We start from the raw sequence: 20917 nt of genomic DNA, 5'->3' as shown, positions 1-20917 counted from the left end.
AAAGCTGGATTTCTGTTTTTCTCATTCCTTCAAGAAAACCAAACACCAAAACGTGGCCCCTAAATTAGCAAAAGGTTTATTAAGGACTACAAATGCTCTGAATGTTTAGGGAGAAGCACATCTAAATTTCTCTTTACTCATTCTTTAACACACAACTGTGAAGTTCTCCTTTCCTTAGAAGTTCATAGCCCACATCTAGCTGACAAACATTGTGATGCAAATCAGTCATGAGCCTAAGATCTATCATCATCACCCTTCACCCTCAACCACCTCTTCCTAACATCCTGTGCACCTCTTTCCACTCACCAAGAGGCAAAGTGCTGACTGACCTTTGCTGGACTCAGTCCAACGTTTCCTAGATCATGTCTTCCTCCAGAGCTTCTTTTCTAGTTTGCTACATCTCCTCTTACATGACTCAGCATATAGCTCTCAAAAAACATTCATCCTATTCAATTTGGACATACAATGCCATGGATGCACTGGAATGGAGTAACAGAAACTGGAGGTGACCTGGCAGAAGCAGAAAGAGCTCCATATATGGTTGGGCTGACTCGAGGGAGTCCGATCACTGACATGGACTCCTATCCTTGAAAGCTCATAAAACAAACTAACCAACTTATTGAGGTATCTATTTATTTTCTGCTTGATATAAAAGGATACCACTGCCTCTGTCATTTCTACTACTACAGACTAACATCTACCCTTCTGGAAGATTTCGGTCATCATTCTGTCTGAACAGCAAATGAAATAAGCAGGTTTCAATAAATGGCAAGTGGATCATTTTGGATTTTACTGGAGAGGAATACTAGTTTTGTAATGGCTTTTCCACTAATCATTTTTTTACAGCAATCTTCCTTTGCAGCTTCCCCAACCACACAGAACCCTCTTTAGAACAGGGAACTTCCTCGCACTACTCATCCTACATGAGATGTGCTAATTCTCTCTTCCAGTGATGCACCACTTTGAAAAATAAGTCATATCATGCTCTTGTTAATTAGAAATCTGCACAAACAACTCCAAAAAGAAAATATACAGCACAAAAAATGTGTAATGGACTGCATGTCAAGAACATAAAATATAATGGATGAGTATTAAGTATAAATATTGCCAAATAGTGGGAAATAGTGAAGCAAACCAAGCTCATGGACAACACTGAAGCCTCTCTCATAACTAAAATTCACACTGAAAACCAGCTTTAATGCCTCAGTGTTCTTGTTGTAGAGGTACTCAGTTAAAACATTTATTCTAACTCTGTACCAAACCAATTGCCAGCAATGAGTGCATTGAGGAAAGCTACTGTAAAAGCATGTAGACCAAACAAATGTCTTTCTTGCTCTGGAAACATCTTTACCATACGAGACAACTCTTTTGGAAGCAAAAATAAACTTTTAGTCATGCTGGGCCCTATTCCACAACATGTCTTTCCTCTTATATGATGCCTCTGAAGAAAGTTTGGGGTTAACAGGGCCCTAAGCAAGGTCATGTAATTACAGTGCAAAATCTCAAATGCAGATATAAAGGATTACCCATGATTTATTGTTTCCCTGGTTACATCAAAGCATATACAGCATGGACAGCAGCAGTGCAAACTTCCCAAGGTTAGTCATTTATCTATCTAGTTTTATATACCGTCATTCGGTTTCACCATCATAACGGTTAACAAGTAATGTGCCATAACCCTGTTCTGGAGGTAGCCGATCTTAAAGAGAAATTCAGTCTCGTGCTTGTATGTTCTCTGCTGAGACTATCAACAGGTGTGCCAAGTTAGTGCCAAATTCTGTTGATGACTTTTTAGTAGCGTGGACAACAATACACTGGGAATTGCCCTAAGACCACAACTTATTGCCTATGCCAAACAGCTTTCAAACAATAATAATCTTTCGGCACTAGCAATATTAAAGGATTTGTTTTCGAAAAGCTAGCAGAGCCTTGAGAGGCTGAACACGAGGTTTCACAGTTTAGACCCCTGAGGAAGGAACATTGTCAATGTTCGATCAGGCCTTGATTTGAGCACTGAAGTAGTCATCGACATGCTCGGAGTTTTTCTCCAGGTGCAATACTTTTTGGGATATGTTCTAACAGATACTTACAAAATTTAGTTAAAAGATAATTAAAGGTTTTTATATGAAAAAAAATTGTTTTTCTAATGAAACAAGACATTTTCTAAGAATAAATATTAAAGGTTACTTTTTGATAAGTTGGGAACTGATAATGTTACCTGCAGTGCTTTCAAAATGATAATTTGTAGCCCATTGCAAGCAAGAGACTATGGATTAAGCTTCTAAACTCGTTTATGATCAGTTACCATTTCCCAAAAAATGTGTATTTCGATTGTGTGCCCCTTGGTTTTTGTGCATTGGCATATTGTATGATTTGAAATACAGTAAATACGTCCACACTAGATTTACACCAAGCAAAGGCAATTTGACAACCAGTTTTTGGTTAAGTACTGCATTTCCAATACCCTTAAACTCCAGAACCATCAAAATGCCAGAATGTCTTACAATAAAACTTGCAAATTGATTTTTCAAACAATTCATTCTAAAAGGCATTGTAAAAAAACAAACAAAAAACCCCAAAACACTCAGTTTCCTCTCGTTTTTAAACTACACACACACACACTTCCCTGAAGAAAAAAAACCATCCACCATCGTCCTTGTTTGAAAAACCTTCACTGCAGATTTTTCAAATAAAAACCTGTTCTCTAATTGTTTAATCACTCTGAAAAAGGTTTTGAGCTGCAGTACGCTACATTTCTGCTCTGCCGTTTTGACAGACAGTGAATAAACACGTAAAGGAAATATCTAATCAAACCGAAATCATGAAATAACAAATAACTCACAGAGCAAACTTAAAAAGCAGCATCTAATATACTCTGAGCAAATCTGAAGAGGGGGGTTCCCGTCATTTAAAGAGAGATATAATCCCATTAATCCACAAGACGAGAACAACACGGGGATGTGTCTCCATGAAGCGACTCCGCCCTCTGCGTCTCCGTTTCTTTGAATACACAAAGCAGGGGGGGGACAAAAAGACTCCCTTTGGGATCGTCCAAGCTTTAAAGCTTGCAGAGGGAGCACAGGGGATTGGTACTCCGGGAGTAGAGTGGTGGGGGGAGGAGAGGAAAGGAAGGGAGGGAGAAGGGTGCTCTGGTTACCTGAAAATCTGCTCCCAGTTTCTTGTGATTTCCCCAGAGACTTCTCTTATTCCTCCCGGCCAACGCTCTGCTGATGAGGCTGGAGGCACACAAACAAGAAAGAGGTGACGGCTGCAGCTGGGAACTGAAGGGGTTTCCTACAGCAGGCAGTACATGGGGCCCACGGCCCGAGGGGCCCCACCCCGACCCTCAGGCCCACCCTCTGTCCCTGCCGCACTCCCTTACCTGTCTCCCCGGCTCAGGGCCCTCTCCTGCTGTTCCGCGTCCCCACATGACACCGCAGCGGGCTCACCCGGCTCCTGCCCCTCAGGAACCGCCCGGAGGCCGCCGCCGCATCGCGCAGAGCCAACCCCTGGGCACCTCAGGTCACCGGCAAGCTCCACGGCCCGCGGCAGCCAATCAGCAGCCAGCGCTTCAGCGGAGCTCTCTGCCGTAAACGCACACGCTCGGCTCCCCCGTTTGCCGTAAAAAGGGTCTGCACGACGGCGTAAGCCAGACGTTGACGCGCAGTCCGATTGGCTGTTGCCATCCCTATTGCCCCGCCCCTTTCCGGCAGGTTGCTAAGCCGCGGGGGAGGTGTTTTTTTTGCACGTGAAGAGCGCGCTACCCAGGATGACCCTGGCGGAAGTGCGCTGGGACCTGGAGCGGTGCTGGAGCGGAGGTACCGGCAGGGCGGGGTCCAGCGTTACATATAAAGTCGGTCGTTGACGTTCTGGCTAAGGCTCCAGCGCTGGCAGCAACACTAGGTTGAAGGCACCCGTGGACTGTCAGCCCATGCTCACAGGCCCTGCTGGAGCTATGGGAAATGTGGCGGAAGGCTTCCTCTGTGTCAGTATCAGTGCCAATGTATGATTTTTAGATGGGGTTTAAATAAGGTAATAAAAGGGAGCATGACAGCTCAGGAAGCCTATTCCAAGTGTACCGTGCAGCCAGCTGGAGGAAAAGCACGGAGCTGGCGGTAGAGGAGAGGGGGGACTTGCCTGATGAGCGGAGTGCACGAGGAGGGATGTAGGGAGAGTGACAGGAGTTGAACTGTATGCGGGAGCGGATAGAGAGCCAGTGCAATGACTTGAGGGGTTATATGGGTGTAGCGATCTACATTGTACATTTTGGATAGATTGTAGTGGAAGGAGACTGCCCACTGGGAGGCCTGTGAGGAGCAGGTTGCAATGGTCTAAGCAGGAAGAGATGAGAGAGGGTTCCTGTAATGTGTTCGGAAAGGAAGGGATGTATTTTACTGATGTTATAGAGATAAAAATGGCATATTTAGTAGTGTTTTGGAACTCACTAATTGAAGGCTTGTAGCACATCAGAAACATACAGTGAATTTCCTCACTGCATCTTAGGTTTATTTAATTACTTGGGAAGCCTTAGTAGCCTTGTCACTTCTCCCCAAATCCCATCAAAGGCCTTCACCCTCATTACTCACTTCATATCTTTAATTACTGCTCTAGTACTAGAAATCAAATCAGAATGTTGGAGAAATAAGGTCACTGTGTTATTTACATTAATAGATTATTTTTGTTCTTGCCCTTTTATTATAGCTAAGATTTACTTTGTATGTTTTATTGTATACTGCCTAGAGCCTTTGCATTGGTGGTATATAAGCAGATATAATAATAACTGTAGCATAATGTTCATAGTATATTCCAAGCAGACCAGACAAATTATTATTTTGGGATATGGTGAAACTACATTGTATTACATGTTTCCATTTTTAACAGGTATTATTACATCATATTTCTGTACTGCAACCTGTGACTTTCTAGAAATCTGCCGAATTAGAAAAAGTCAAGCATATGTACAAAATTGAATTCAATTTAATTGAATTTCATAATACAATCTGAGACAGGACAAGAATTAGTATAACTTCAGTAGTGTTTTAGATATGGTACAGTCCTAAAAGAATACAACAGAAAATGTTAATTTACAGGGGAGGAGAGATGGCAAAGGAGAAATGCTGGAAATAATGCTTTTTTTTGGCAGCTCGGAAGCTGATGCAAGAGTGGAGCTAAAACCCCATCTTTTTGAAGCTGCTTTTAAATCTTAACCCCTGATTGTCCTGTTTACAGCCTCTTTAATTTTTAACCATTGTCATCATAAATGAAATTCCCCAACTCTTTTGCCCTGTATGTTTGTTTGAATAGACTGAGAAAGGACTGTCATATATATTTTTTGTACAGCACAGTCAGTTCCAGTGCAAGGATGTCCAGCCTCCCTAGGCGGTGATCTCTTCTCTCTTCTCTTCCCCGACATCCCTGAATTGCACTATCAGGGATATCTCCTACCTCCGTGTTGCACTGCGCAACTCCTTCTCTTTTCAAATTTGGTGCCCTCGCATCAATATACGGCATTTTGCCCCATTCCGGCACCCTAGGCGGCTGCCTAGTCCAGCTAATATGTCCCACCAGCCCTGAGCACTGTGCATGTTGAGTAGTGCTATAGAAGTGTTGGAAGGTGCTGGGGTCAGCCATGGAGGTGTGAAGTGGGGTGGATCTCTAGACAGAACTTTTTGAGGAAGCAACAGGGGGGCAAGTCAAAGTGGCATTTCCACACAGCATGCTGATCCCTACAGCATAACCTCCCTCCCAACCCCTTTAAATTAGCAATAGGACACTACAAGAAAAAGTCCTAAGGTCCGTCTCTTTATAAAGAAAAGATGAGCCAGTTTCAACCAATATTTCTATATGGGAGTGAAGTCGGGAATCTATATAGAATGGGACAGAATTTCAATATGATCTCTGTAACACATCCACAGAAATTCCCCCCAACAACAAAACTAGCATTTTTCCTCTTACATCTTACTAGACAAAAAAATTGGTTTTTTTTTTTCAAATTGTGGTGTTACTTCAGAACACACACTCTTTCATTGCTAGACACTTTGTGAAGTAACATTAAAACCCTGCAATAAAGACCCTTGGAATCTATGTAGTAAACTTACCATGCCATAAGAGCACAAACTCCCAGGACTCAAATGGCAGCACCCATGAAAAGGTAGCATTGTAAATATTAAACAAGGTCCTAAAATACCAATGCACACCACCTATTGGCTGCTACAGATCCTTACATAGAAACTATGCTAGCAGAATCCCTTATGTTGGTCGTGCACAGAACATGGACAGATCCTTCATCTAATTCAGAACAAGGGACCACAAATTAGAAACATGCAGATAAAAACTGAAATAGAAACCCCAAGAAGCCAGATTCTATGAGCAGTGCAAATACTGAAGAAAGAGAAACAAATGCATTTCCTCCTGTATTTTGCAAAATACAGATATAGCTATGGGAAATGTACCGTATTTTTCGCTCCATAAGATGCACCTGACCATAAGACGCACCTAGGATTAAGAGGGGGAAAATAAAAATAAAAATAGTGTGCTAAACCGGCTCTGTTCCCGGGCGTCTGTGCGTGTTATGGAGCAGATTAGGGGAATGCATACAAATTTTTTTTGTCCCCATTTCGTTTTCGGGTCTGGAGAGGGCCATTTCGGTCCACTCCCCAGATCAGAAAACTTTTATCATTCTTTCTGTGGGAACCCCCCCCCCCCCCCCCCCATCCCAACCCTTTAAATTTAATTAACTACAACCCTCAACCTCCTGACACCCCCCCCCCCACCAAGACCTGCCAAAAGTCCCTGGTGGTCCAGCGGGGGTCCGGGAGCGATCTCCTCCATGTGGGCCATCGGCTGCCAGTAATGCAAAGGGCCGGCGGCGCCATTTTGATTACTGGCAGCCGACGGCTCACGTGCAGGAGATCGCTCCCGGACTTTTGGCAGGGACTTTTGGAAGGTCTTGGGGGGGGGGGGGGGAGGGGGTTCAGGAGGGGGGGGGGTTGTAGTTAGGGTTTTTTTTTTTGTTTTGTTTTTTTTAATATTCACTCCATAAGACGCACAGACGTTTTCCCCCCACTTTTAGGGGAAACAAAGTGTGTCTTATGGAGCGAAAAATACGGTATATCTCTTCTAATATAGTCCAAATTCTTAAAATTAAAAATAATTTTTTTCTACCTTTTGTCTCGTTTCTGCTTTAATAGGTAGATAGGTAAGAGAAACATTACTAAGGAGTTCCCTTATAGGTTACTCTCTTTTCTTATAAAACCATGTTACATCAGTGCTCTTTAGAGATAATGCATTAGTTTGAGAACAATTAATTATTTATGAGATCTGAGTAACCCAGCCAGAGAGAGATTCTTAAAGAATATGATTTTTATTTTACATGAGGAAAGTATATTATTGATGAAGCCATGTATAGGTACAGAAACTTAAGATAATAAATTAATGGTTTCTTACCATATACGAGTTGATTTGTCATGATCCTGGGCATACCACAAATTGGAAAGTATGGCAGTCTTGAGTACTTACATTTCATTGTATATATACCCTTTTCTTGTTGACAGCTTATGGTCTTAATGATACATGTACTTCATCTCAGAGACACATGCTCACATTTTATACAATATTTCTCACTAAAACTGTAAAAGCAATATTATTAAAATGGATATGTTTTTCAATATCTGTAGATTATAGTATGTGCTCATATATTTATATATAGAAGTTTTCTCTACTAAAAAGCACTAAATTATATCATAGAGATTCTTGATCATGTATAATACCTTAATGTCATACATGCTTAGCTGGTTAAGTGCTTTGCCTTGCCTTGTCTTTAATCAGACATTCAAATATATAAGAAGTTAGTATATTAAAAGAACTTTATTTTAATGTAGTTTATAATACATAGTCATTTATGAAAAACTCCATAAACTAGTATATGGGTCACTCTAAATCTATCTCTTAAACATGCTAGAAAATACTTTTTTTTAATTTTATTTGATTGCCAAAGACTTTATTAACAAGAAAGCTGGGAACATTGCCCAGATCATCATTACTGAACCATCTTAATGCTTATGCTTCGGTTGTATTCCCAGTCAAGCAATTATGCAGTTTTCTTTCTTATTTAACACTGAAACTGTGAAACTGTTCCTTGGTTTTTAAATTGGAGATGTTTGCTTTCATATATTTAAACCATATTTAACAGGTAAAGAATACCTGGACACTAAAGGGGATGGACCCAGGGGTCAGATACCATGTCACTTTGATATCTGGGCATTTTATTTTCTCATTGGACTCTCTTGTCTGCTTTTCTCTTGTTGATCTTTTAAGTCCTTTTTCAGGTTCTCCTTTCCATTTTCTATTTCTTCTCTCTCCTCCAATCTTCTTCACTTCCTTCTCTACATCTTTCTCTGACATTGATCATTCCCTTATCTTTTTTCCATGTCTCTCCTCTTTGCATCACTATCTACTAATAACTAGATTTTACCCTTCTCTTCTTCTTTCACTCTCCAGTCCACAGTCTTCCTCTCTTCATTGCTAAGTTTTATTCTTATATGTTTATTTTACAAATTTATTACTGCCTCCCGAGTTTCTCAAGAAATTGGCCTACCAGTTTTCAATTTCCTGCTCTTACCCCCTCCCATTTCCCCTCTGTCTTTCACCCACTTCCTAGTCACCCATTTCCACCTTCTGTACTCACCCCTGCCAACTTCTTCCTTCCTCTGACTCATTCCCTCACCAACCCCAGCTCCTCCCCTGTCATTCTTCCCCCTTCCAGCATGATCCAGCCCCTATCTTGTCTCTTACTCCCTACCCAGCTTCCTGTTCCCCCTCTTTCACCTTCTTCCCAGCCCCTTTTCAGAGACCAATCCTTTTCTTCTTTCTCTTATCCCTCTGCAGTCCCCTGACTCTTTACATTGCCTCTCAGCTCCTTCAGGTCTTTCATACATCTCACCCCCCCTCCTTCCCTTCTTGCTCCTTCATCTCATCCCCTCCCTTCAAAGGCTTTCATCCTCCTCACCCCTTTCTCCAGAAGTTCTCCCCCCCCCCCCCCCCCCACATCATTGCCTTTTCTCAAGGCTCTTTTTCTCATTCATACCCACTCTTCAAAAGCTCTTCTCCCCTTTCCCACTCCCTCTGTCCCTCCAGATGCTCTCTCCCTTTAGGTGCTATTCTCCATTACCCCCAGGCTTCTCCTGCTCCCCTCCCTCCAGATGGTCTTCCCCCATTTTCAGACACACACACTCTCTCTCTCTCTCTTCTTACATTGCTGCTCTTTTCCCTTAGACTCTTTTCCCTTCCCATTCCTCCCTCCTCTGACTCATGACTTGTGTTCTTTCTCTGTAATATAACAGAAGGTATATCCTGTTTCCTAAACCTAATTAATCCCAAAACCTAAGTAAACACTTCAAACTAAATGTTTCACAAAAAAACAATAATACATAATTTATTTCACACTGTTATGTTTATTATTACAAAATTTTACAAACATCAAGTTATTCTTACTAAATTAATTCAGCAGCTCTCTATTGCATTTGCATTATGGAAACAGATCCTACAAGTGATAAGTGAGCAGGTGCCACAATTTAAAAAAAAAAAAAGTGATGTAAAGACTTCAGTAGGTAATTTGCCATCTTTATTTGTTTATTTAAAAAAACTTATGTACCACTACAAAAAAGTCATAGCAGTTTACAAATACAATGTACATAACAAAAGTAGGTTTATGTATTTACAAATAATTAAATAAACATATCTTAATCAAGAAAACAATACTAGGCTGCTGGATTTTGATCTGTGCCAGAATTCATTATGTAGCTGTGCTATCTGTTGCAAATTCCTGATGATACAGCCAGGAGTTTAGGTCCTTTTTGTATCTGTTTGCATTTTCCGTTGTTCTGGCAGGTTATTTCATAATGCGGGGCCGGCAGTGGAAAAGGCCCAATCTCTTACTTCTCCAATATGAGGAAAACAAACTGCAGGGATGTCAAGGAAGCCTTTGTTTTGTGAATGTAGGGTTCTTGATGGTGTGTAAATACGTAATGCTGAGCCATGGTACATTTCAGGTATCAATTAGCATTAGTGCTTTATACTGTATTCTTTCCCAAATTGGTAGCCAGTGCAGAGCAGCTTACTTCCTTGTTCTGGATCATTGTTATAGAAGTGCTGAAAAAAAAGTCATGTTGAAGGTCTTAAATTAATGCATTCTTATAATTTACATTCAGTTTCATGTGCAGGAGGAGCTGTAGAAGGCTGAGAACCTGCAGGGTTTTGAGGAAAAGGTTGCACTTCTTTTTCATACGGTGAAGGTGGAATTAAAACCTGATTTCAGATGACAGCACGTACTCTCACTTATTAAGGAAACTCATCTGAGTGCAGAATATTTATTTTGACAGCATGAGAATTGGAACGCTCCCAAAATGGTTACGATAAATGAGAAAAATAGTTCTTCAAAAGATGAGGCGAAGGTGGAAGAAGAGATTGTAAGTTTGCATCAGATATATAGAAGCATGCTGGCTGGAGATCCATTAAGCAGGGGGAGCCAGGATTGTGCATCTCTCCTCAGCTCTCAGACTGCACTCCAAGGACATCAGCCAGCCGAGATCAAAGCATGTGGCAGTGGCCAGAGCGGTGTGACCATAGATGACAGGATCTCCAGAGCAGAGGACAAAGCTGACCATGCAGTGCTTGAGACCCAGCTGAAAGTCTGTCCACAGGAAGCAGCATTGCTTCGGTTATCTCTGATCAAGACAATAATTACCAAAGTGCTGTGTCCAGAAACCAAAGACAGCAACAGACACAAGTATGCCGAGATCATTTCGATTCTACTGAAGCAGAAACAAATTGATTCTCAAATGGTAAGAGTTGCTGTTTTTATTTAATTTTCTAAGAAGTTTCAGGAAACTGAGAAGTGTTTTAAGAAGCTGTGTTATCTTTATCTATAGATTTCCCTGTTGGGGTGTTCTGACAAGCTACTGGCTCACATGGCCTCAAAATGCATGGCTTACCTGGTGCTTTTTCAGCTTAAGGAGGAGGTGAGTATGCAAAGCTCCTGTGTACAAATTCAGCACTGGCCCTCTACACTTCCAGTCCTCCAGTCCTGCAACTGGGTCAGTGTTTCAGGATATCCCTAATGAATATGCCTCAGATTTTCATACAGTTGAAGCGGCGTGCATGCAAATCTCTCATGCGGCCCTCGAGGACTAGAAGTGAATAGCACTTCTCTGCACCCAGGGGAAGAGTAGTCACAGCAGCACCAAGGTCGGCCTCTTCTTACATTGCTGCATCAACAAACAAAACATTCCCAAGATTTTAAGAAGGTTGTTTCGTTTCACCCTGTAGCAGATATTATAGATCTTTTCAGAGCTGCATAGAGCCCTTCAAATGTCTTCTGACCTATATAGTAACATCTCTGTATGACTCCTTTGGGCCAATCGAAAAACAAATAGCGACCACCAATCATTTTTCATAGTTTTCCTGCGCCCTGACTTTGTGCTCCATTTACAAGTCAAAGTGCATGGGAAATCTACAAGGAGATAGTTGGATGAAACGGTACCCCCAAGGCAGGTGGGTTGGCAATGCCGAAATTTGGCCCAGGTCAGGATTGTCTATAGATAGTGGATTTTGGCCTCAGTTCTGAAAGCTTGAGCAGGTAGGAGACACCGAAGGGGAATGTTTTTATACAGCATCAACAAGTATAAATCTTGGAGGAAGAACAGGATTGGTGACAAATAAGACCATGACTTTATAATTGCAGCTGACTGGTATATGCCAATCCTGGCTCTTGTTAAATTGTTCTATTGTGTACGTTTTAAAAAAACTAAACAAATGGTGGAGCCATGATAAGACATGTGTGCCATTACATGAGTGCTCCAGAAAAATGAATATTGAAATATCACGTGGCATGATCCACCTATGTTGTGTTATTGTATTTTGCCTGTGGATTAATTGGATTACTTGGATTTGTTTTCAACAATCGTATTTAGCTAAGATTTGAATTAATTTTTGTGTCCTGTGATTTCTCCCAAGTTAATTTGTATTTTTCTTAAAGAGTAAAGTTAATGAGGCTTGGCTGCAAGTTTGCCTGGAGATGTTCTCGGATCCTGCGACAGCCCCACCGGCGGAATATCTGGGCTCTCTGCTAGAGGTCCTGAAAGGCGTTTTCCGGGACAGGCGCCTGAACGCAGCGGGTGGGATGCCTTGATTACTACTCCTGGCTTTTCCTTTTTGTTGCGGTGCTTTGCTTGCATTTACTAGGACGATTGAGCTCCGTTTTCTCCATAATTCAGGCAGAAGGCGCACGAGTAATTTAGCAGTGGAGACACATGGGAGTAGTTCAGTAGTGGGAGCTGTAGGAGGCGTGCTGGATATGTTGAGGATTTAATAGATCATCCGGTGCGGTCGCAGCTGATCCCCCTGCTATCTGGGGCCGATGCAATAAAGCGCACCTAACCCAGCACGCAGATTTACACGTGGTTGGACACAAGCTTTGAACGCGCTAGAACAGCATCCGATGCAATAAGATTAGTGCGTCCAAAGCACGCACCCAAACAAATGCACAGCCGATAGCGCTCATCACATGTAAATTCCGTGTAGATAAGGCTATTGGCTGTTACTCCCAACGAGAAAATCGCTGGGTGCCTAACGCACACTTTTTAATGCAACAAATTTAACTCCAGCCCTGCAGGTGGCATAAAGTCAATCTGCGAGTCAAGGGCTCAGGAGAAATTTAAATACAGACCTCTGTGGTTCCTCCTCCTTAATATCGTTGTGACACTTAAATTTACTGATTGTTGTGTTGAAAAATAAGTATATATTGGGTTGATTAAAAAGGAATAATAATAATAATAATTCTTCTGGACGCACAATGGAGACGCAAGGAGCCCTTACTATGTGCATGTTCAGCAAAATTGGCCAGAAGAAGCGGGATAAGAAGCGGGATAAGAACGGACACTCGCATTGAGCGCCAGTTGCAATTGCGGGCGCCCGATGCATTTGCGTGCTAGGGACGCACAATTCTCCCCTAACGCATCCTTTTTTACGCAGCCCCTCATTTAAATATTGCATCGGGTGCCGTGGGGATGCGCTATGAGCGCCCGTTTCTAATGCGTGTCTGATTGCATCGGCCCCTTAGTGTCAGGTCCTGCTGGGAGGGGAGATTGAGGAAGGAGTGGGGGTCTGTGGGAAAACTCATAATAATAATAAAAGTGAGTCTAGGAGCCCTAAACAATTGCTTAGTTTGCTCATGCCTAGTGCTGGCAGTGCCCTGGAAATTCTGCATTTATTTTATTCTGTGCAGGATGGTTTATTTGAACTCTTTCACTGTGGATGTGCACTGTTGGGAGTGATGCTGTGGGTCGTTGATGCCTCTCACGTTAGCTGCTTTTAACCCTGATGATGATGATTGGCTGTTGTATGACTACCCCTGATAGAGCCCAGCCAGTGGCCGCCTTTTAAATTCTTGTCATTCAGGGATATATTATTTTTTGTCCTGCAATTTCCTCCTGCTTCGTTGGGCTTCCAACTCAGTTGGAACCAGGACTGAGATCTGGTGCCAGGAGCCTTTATCACATCTACCCTTGGATGTCTTTTTCCCTTTGGATAATGACATTGCATTATACAGTCCTCGGAGAGGGACCATGCACTGGGGTTTCTGCCAGAGACTCGGTGCTGCTGTTGCACGATGCCTGTAACCTCCTCCTCCCCCCCACAGTTGTGCAGCATTCCCAGTCCCAGAAGACCTGAACCCCAAATCAATCCTAGGTCCCTCCGCATGGCAGTGCAAAGGGCCTGCTGCAGGCCTGTTCCTTTCTGGGTTTTGTTTCATACAAAGCAACAGCTGCATAAAACATATACTCAAGAAAGTTAAAATCCAGTGCAGGTCACTGAGCTGCCAAATGGCATGACGTTCATTCTGGTCCAGCAAAATTGACTGGATTGCGTGAGTATTGATTAGGTTTTTGTCTGGTAGTTATGGTCCATTGGACCTGTAAAAGAGGGCACGCAGGACACCATCTGTGTTTGGTTAAGACACTCGAGGAGTAGACTCTTGATTTGTAAATCTGTAAGATCGTACGACCTGTCCTGAGCTCCTTAACACGGTTCTGGTTGTTACTGCTTGTACTCACTAACAAAAATGCTTTTGACCAAAAAAAAAAAAGAAATAAAATATGTAATTGCTTAAGTCCTCTAATATCAGAACTGCCAGGCTGGGTCAGACTGAGGCTCCCTCAAGCCCAGTATCCTGATTCCAACAGAGGCCAGTCCAGGTCCCAAGTGCCTATCAGATCTTGCTTGTTATGTGAGTGGGCTGGAGACTCAGTGAGGGTGATAGGATTGCAGGTTTCTGAATCTTCACTTTCTTTCTAATGGTTCTTTCCTCTCCGTCTTTCAGAAAGTTTGCCGAAGCTCCTAGGCCCCTTGGATGCCACGTTGGAAGGCTTGTACGACTTTCTTTTGTCTCTGCCTTCCAGTCATAGCTGCAGGAATAATGACTTGTCCTGTTTCATAGATTTGCTTGAAGTGCTTGTAGCCTTCAGAGTCCGACTGAGGCTGTGTTTCATGTGCCAGAGGATCCCGTTTCTGAAGGCTTCCCAAGCCTTGGCGTTGGTCACCTCTCCTATTCCTTATTTCATCAAGAAGAAACTTGTCCTATTACTTAAGAAATGCCTCCTCTCTAAAGCAGGGGAAGACCTCCTGCCTGCCCCCTTACCTGCCTGGGCTTTGCAGGATCCCTGTTCGGGGACGGACATGCTGGCGCTGGCTCAGGCCATCTTGCGAGCTGTGGATTCTGGGTGGCTACAGCAGATATCCGTTGGTAAGAAAAGCAGCCACTTTGGAGGCCCGGCCACAGTCTCGGAAAACGATGCTCACCCTGGCCCTGACATTGGGATCCTCCGAGCACTGAGTCTGACTTCTCTTAAAGCTTTGGAGATCAAGCTCCAACCTTCAGCATCAGGAGTTGGGGTTAAAGGTAAGTTTTGGATGTGTTGGAAGTCTGTAAAGACGATGGTGTACCTGAGCTTCCAGCGTCACAGCCTCTACGCTCTCCTCTTCTCCCTTACCTCGCACACTCTTTGCTGGTGTGAGGCAGCCTGGCCCTCTGCTGTAACTTCCTGGGCATGAGCTTTCTCTGCATGCAGAGTGCCTTCGGGTGGTTTGCTGTGTTTAGAGGGACCTTGCTGTGCCTGTGTGCAGCAGAGCCAGGAAACCAGACTACAAATATATTTCTATATTTTTTTTGTGTTTTCCCCCAGTGCCACAAGCACAAGCTTTTTGTGGGATGAGCTGGGTGGCTCAGTGACAGTGCTGAGCCACCCAGCTTGGCAGGACGCCAAGCAGAGAAAGGGAATCCTTTCAAACTCGGCAAGAGTTTAAACAGAAGTGCAGAACGTGGTTGGGCAGTTCACCATTAGGTCTTGTGCCAGAATGATTGGGTATGAATTGAAAACTGTGTCTGGGGGCTGTGAGGGGAGATAAGGGAAAATGTCCTCTTTCTGCAGGGACGTAGGAACAAGGAGCTCTGCATGGAAGTGGATCTGCTGCTGCCTAAGCATGTGCACAAGCTCGGATTTGGATGTAAAGTTGTTGCTGGGGCATAGACATAGCTTAGGTCTCCATGGTGCTGCAGATAACCAGGCCACACTCTCCGCCCTGCTTTGCAAGGAGTAAACGTGTGTGCATGCATTTAGTCCTATAACATGCAGGTGCCTTGTGTTTTGTGTGGGCTTTAAAAAGTGTAATTTTACAGTTAGGGGCAGAGCTGAAGATTGACCTGCAAGGTTTCCTTCAGAAACCAAATTCACAACAAATTGCACTGTTCCCCATGATCTCAGGGCACTGGAAACATTTGGTTTCTGTAAAATTCTGCATGGCACATTTTGTGGGAAATTCCTCTATTTTAAAGGCTGAACATTTTCATGCGGAGTAATTTCTTCTGTAACAAATCTGTGCTTTGTTTTAATGTCTATATTTTAAACTGATGTGCTGCCTGTGCTATGCGTCCTTTGCCCACTTGGTGGCAGTGCTTTCCTGAAGGACACTTGCTCTGCTAAACTGCCAGAAGAGCAGGCCTCCGACCTGCGAAATAAGCCTGAACAGGAAGGTGAGCAGGTGGTCCTGGTTTACCTCTTAGCATCTCTGCACACGTGGTTTCAAGTTCCCTTAGAACAGCAGAATTTCGAGATCCCTCGATGCAGTGGGATGGAACAATTGGGTCACCTTGTCAAAGGTAGAGAGAAAAACCATTCTCCTCTCCTGGGCTTCCTTTTCCAGGTGATGTGCAGGGCTTCATGTCGCAGCTGCTGACGTTCCTGCAGACCCATCTTCAGAGGCCCTGGCTCGGACACGCCTGTGAGTGGATCTCCATCTTTATTGAACAAGATGACGACATGCTAGAGGCTATGAAAACTCTGCTGACACTTTATTTAGCGTGTGAGAGGTTAGTGTTTTCTAAGTGGGACTTTCCTGTAAAGATGTAATTATTAAACCATCCCTTTCTTGTTGTTATCATATAAATTAGCATATCCTCAAACATATAATGTCACAAAATTGTAGAATGTCTTAGCAAAGAACCACCAGGAATATTTTGAAAATGGTCATCCACTGTTTAGTGTTTCTCTGCTTTATAGTTAAGTTCTATCCTACTTCAGCTTATTATGTATTTACATATTCTTATATTTCCCGATATCCAATAAATCGTTCAGCAAAGAGAATCCATCGGAACATTCACAATTACTATTATTAATCATTTGTGCAGCACTGTACATAATGGATGGTCCCTACTCCTGGGAGCTTACAGTCTACTCAAGAAGGAGAAACAGCATACGCTTGAGTTAGGAAAGTAAAGCAGCTGGTTTATAATGTGTTTCCAGCAAGAAACTGCCTGCTGTGGGGTAAAGAATCCACTAAAAGTCTTTCAAATGCCTCAGCTGGGAGAGAATAGCTTGGTGAGAACAGGCTTCAGGATAGGACTCTGGCTAAGAGAAGCAGGGGCAATTCACTGGGAATGGAAAACGAGCAATCAGGAAGATCCCACGTCTTCTTTTATTTCTGAGAAGACATTGCTGTTTACATTTTTACATCTTCCCCTTAGCTGCTTCCCTCCATTATGAATCAATGTAAAGCAGAAGCACGGCTATGCTGATCCTTACCAGAAACATTAGTACAGGAAGAGGAACCCTAACTGAGGAATTGTTCTTTATTAAAAAAAAAAAAAAAACTAAAAATTCAAGGAGGAAAAGCGGTGGAAGAAAGCAACAAAGGTTGATATCTTTTTTTAGCAATCTAGCTACTGCTGTAAGATGGGCTCTTCAGTGCTCGTCAGCTGGGCGCCACTTCAGAAGCACCCAGGTGTGAGCAGGAGGAGGCCGAGGGCCTTCTGCCCACTCTCTTGGTCCTCCATTGCCTGAAGAGGAACTGTTAAGGTTTTTTCCCTTCCTGTTCTAACCCAGCCATACTGGCGCAAGCCTCTTCCTAGCGCCTGGTGTGTGGAAAGCCCTGCTGCTTCTTACATTGGGTCAGATGAGGCAGATGTACGGCTGCTGTAGTGTTGGGTTTAATTTGTGTTGGAACTTAACTTCTTTGCAGATTATGCAGTGAATCTGCTGCGGTCCAGCACCACGGGGAAGAAGATGCCCCATGGAGCAGGCTAACCCATGACGGCGGCTACAACCCACACTGCCTCTTCTTGTTCTTTTTACACAACATTGTGTTTGATGCCACAGTCCTGCTCGACTTCCTGATTTCCTCCGAGACCTGCTTTTTGGAATACTTTGTCAGATACCTCAAGCTTCTTACAAGAGACTGGTCACACTTCTGTCATGTCTGCACGCTTTTCTGCCCCCGGGCGGTGAAAGATGCCTCATTTGTGTGTGAGTCTGGCACTTCAGAGCCCGACCCCAGTGTAAGCAGTGCCTTCTGTGAGACGGAGGAGGGCGTTCCTCTGTCTTTACCGCCCACCCAAAAGCTTTGTGTAACTGTTAAGAGACCAGGGGGCAAACAGTCTGTGAAACCCAGCCTGGCTGATGCCTCCTCTTTGGGTGCGCCTCAAAGCCTTGTAGATTATGGCAGCTCTGAAGAGTCTGAACTGGGATCACTGGCAAACGCCAACCAGAGCTGTGCAAGGCAGCTAGGCAGCTCCGAGATGAGAGGAATAAACAGAGCTGAACTGGAAACAGCTTTTCTTAAGCCAAAAGCTGATAGTACCTCCTCCCTTCAGAAGGAGCCCTGCGATGATGGGGCCCCGACAGAGGGGCCACTGCTCCGCTCTGTAAGATGCCTCCAGGAACTGCGAAAAGCAGTTTCCCGCTTACACGGGAGAAACCTCTTCCCGTACAATCCCACAGCACTGCTGAAGCTGCTGGTGCATATTGAGAGCCTGGCAGGGAGACGCATGGACTGAGCCCTTCCGGACATGCTCTGCTTCCATTCAAGCAGCCATCCTTGTGCAAGGTGGGTTTGTATTTTATTTTTAATTACTCCAAAGGTTGCAGGGTAATAGCAGGTCGTCACCATATAAAGCATTAATAACAACGAATATATTTTAAATGTATCCCTCCAACCCTCCCAAATGTGGGGTTTTTATCTTTCAGCGGTATTAGCCTGACAGGTTGCCAGCAGTACATAAAGGGGTGTGACGTGGAGGCAGCAGTTGTGTGGCACTGTAAGCCTTAAACCAGAAGGCCTCGGATCCAGGCTGGTGCTGCTGCTCCTCACGACGACTCCACCCAGGCTTAAATCAGGGCTACACAACTCTGCTCTTCAAGCGCCACTGGCACCAGCATTGCCGTCGGGGATCCTGAAAGCACCGTCAGCGTGCCAAGCTCCCAGGGACAGGGGGGTTTGGGACCAGACTGGCCAGGAGCAGGGGATGGGGAGGATCCTCAGGCCGATGCCCCACATTTTTGTTATCTTTTGGGGGAGGCGGGAGCTGTGCCTAACGTCAGTTGGAAGGATTTTGCAAGGTGGGAAGACCAGGCCTGCACAGAGAGATGGTTTTTGTTTTTGGTTTTTTTTTACATTTTCTGTTTCAATACTTACCCAGCTATAATTTATAGTGTTAGGTGACTATATTCAATCGGAGCCGTTTCCTGCTGAATATCTGTAACACATTTTCTGAATATTTATCTTGCTTTTGCGCTGTCTGTATTTCTGATGTTTTAGAGAAGCATGCCACCAACGATTATGGAAGTGAATAGCGGACTTAGGGAGTGACGGTCTCCCCCCTAGAAGGGAGTCGCCTTCAGAAGAAGAGCAAAAGTTGGGATATTGTGGCAAATCTCGCCCAGAATGTAGCAAACTAATTAGTGGAGGTGACATAAAGCTCTGACACTTCTCCCAGTCAGGGTGCGGAAGGACAGCTTTCTCTTCTCCCCAGATGCTCGCACAGAAATTCACACTAGGATGCCGCTCTCTAAGCTGTTGCTAGCATGTAGGAAGCCAGATGGAGAGTACAGATTAGAGTTTGCCATCTCAGCCAGCTCAACCCAGAGAGGCTGGGCAGGGCTTGGTTTTTCCCTGTTGCATGCAGGGACTTCTACTTCTGATTTCCCTACTTCTCTTTGAAAATCCAAACCACAAGGCCCATGCATGCGATGGGGCAAATCCGGGAGTGCATTGGCCTGCTCAGGTTGACCTGGGTAAGATGGCAACCCTAATACAGCTGTTGAGAGAGCCAAAATAAGTGTTTGCACCGAAGCATCTTTCCATGTGAAACATGGCCATGTCAGCAGTGATATCCTTGAAGCTAAATGCCCATTTTAAGAACTTTTAGAATTCAAAAACGTTGGATTTAAAATTGAGAATTGCACAGTCAAAATGAGAGCCATGGACTTGGAAGTGAAGTATTCAGATTTTGGACATTTTAGAAAAACTGCAGGAGTGAATCTCAATGTGAATCAATAAGGATATTGCCAAAAAGGCTTGTAAATGGCTATTTTTCCCATGACGGCAGATTAATGTGGATTATCACGGAGAAGTTTGATACTTCTTGGTGTCATCTGAAGGGTTTTTTCCCCATAACTTTGTTATTAACAGCAAGCAGCAAACTAAGGGTTTGACAATTCATCTTTCATTTTTTTCATCTTTTCAGAAACTCCAACATCTAAATAAGAAAAATTAGTGAAAGATGTTTTGACTTTTGAGTTTAAATATGGTTTTGTGATAAATGAAAAATAAAATATTAAAAAATAAGAGTATGTGAAGCAGTAGGAAAATTGGCAGCAGCGGGTTTTTGCCACAATTCCTTACAATTCGTTTGCCTCATAAATCTTTGTCTCCTCCTGCTGTCCAGCATGGTGATTTTGATGAGGTCATGAAGACTGAGAAGTTTGTGGTGTTGTTAACCTGACTTCCTCTCAATGTGAAACTGATGCTCCTGGTCATACCCCAGATCAGTCCAGACAAGTGGGTTTTGCATCCCTACCAGCAGATGGAGGCAGAGAACAAAAAGCTTTTCAGGCACTGCCATTTACCAGAGAGTGCCACCTGCAGTCTCTCAATATTTCCCTGTCTCCAGCGGATGGTAGAAGTGCAAACCTACCGTCTGATAAAGAAAAAAGATTAGAAGAGATGCTCCCTCAGCTGTTAGGTTCCTTTGTGGGCCATCCCTCAAGTAGAGCCGGGTGAGCAGGGGGTTGGTAATCCCTATGCAGCTTTAGCCCGCAGCATCCAGCGGTTAAAAAGCTAGGGGTCCTGGTTCCCTCTTTCCCTGAGGTCTTCTCCGCGTCTTCAGCCAACAGCCAGGAAGTCTTAATTGACTTTGTTTGTACGTTGCTTTGCTTTACAACTGTAATTAATTGAGATTAATCAGGCAATAATAAACATAATAATAAACAATGAGGCGCCGTGGGTTCCACAGTTCCATATGGAGACATTGCGAACATTGATAGCTGCGGTTCGTCAAGGGAAATTTCTGGCCTCATTGGATTTAATG

At 43.7% G+C, this 20917-nt stretch overlaps 1 protein-coding gene across 2 annotated transcripts; it reads left to right on the top strand.

Annotated features, from left to right (window-relative positions):
• The first annotated feature begins 3708 nt into the window (after positions 1 to 3708).
• On the top strand, positions 3709 to 19869 carry LOC115075334 (protein Lines homolog 1-like). 2 transcript variants are annotated; one of them, XM_029575634.1, is made up of 7 exons: positions 3709 to 3818; positions 10209 to 10841; positions 10929 to 11018; positions 12035 to 12173; positions 14378 to 14956; positions 16258 to 16423; positions 17572 to 19869. In XM_029575634.1, the coding sequence occupies exons 2-7, from the start codon at positions 10404 to 10406 to the stop codon at positions 18383 to 18385; spliced, it is 2226 nt and encodes a 741-aa protein (XP_029431494.1). In that variant the 5' UTR covers positions 3709 to 3818; positions 10209 to 10403; the 3' UTR covers positions 18386 to 19869. The 2 variants fall into 2 exon arrangements, with proteins under 2 accessions (XP_029431494.1, XP_029431493.1); XM_029575633.1 differs by having other exon boundaries at positions 3729 to 3985.
• The last annotated feature ends 1048 nt before the right edge of the window (positions 19870 to 20917 follow it).

Source organism: Rhinatrema bivittatum, chromosome 13, assembly GCF_901001135.1.
Source record: "Rhinatrema bivittatum chromosome 13, aRhiBiv1.1, whole genome shotgun sequence".
NCBI lineage: Eukaryota > Metazoa > Chordata > Amphibia > Gymnophiona > Rhinatrematidae > Rhinatrema > Rhinatrema bivittatum.
The sequence above is the reverse complement of the archived record's forward strand: the minus strand, read 5'-3'. Positions and strand labels throughout refer to the sequence as shown.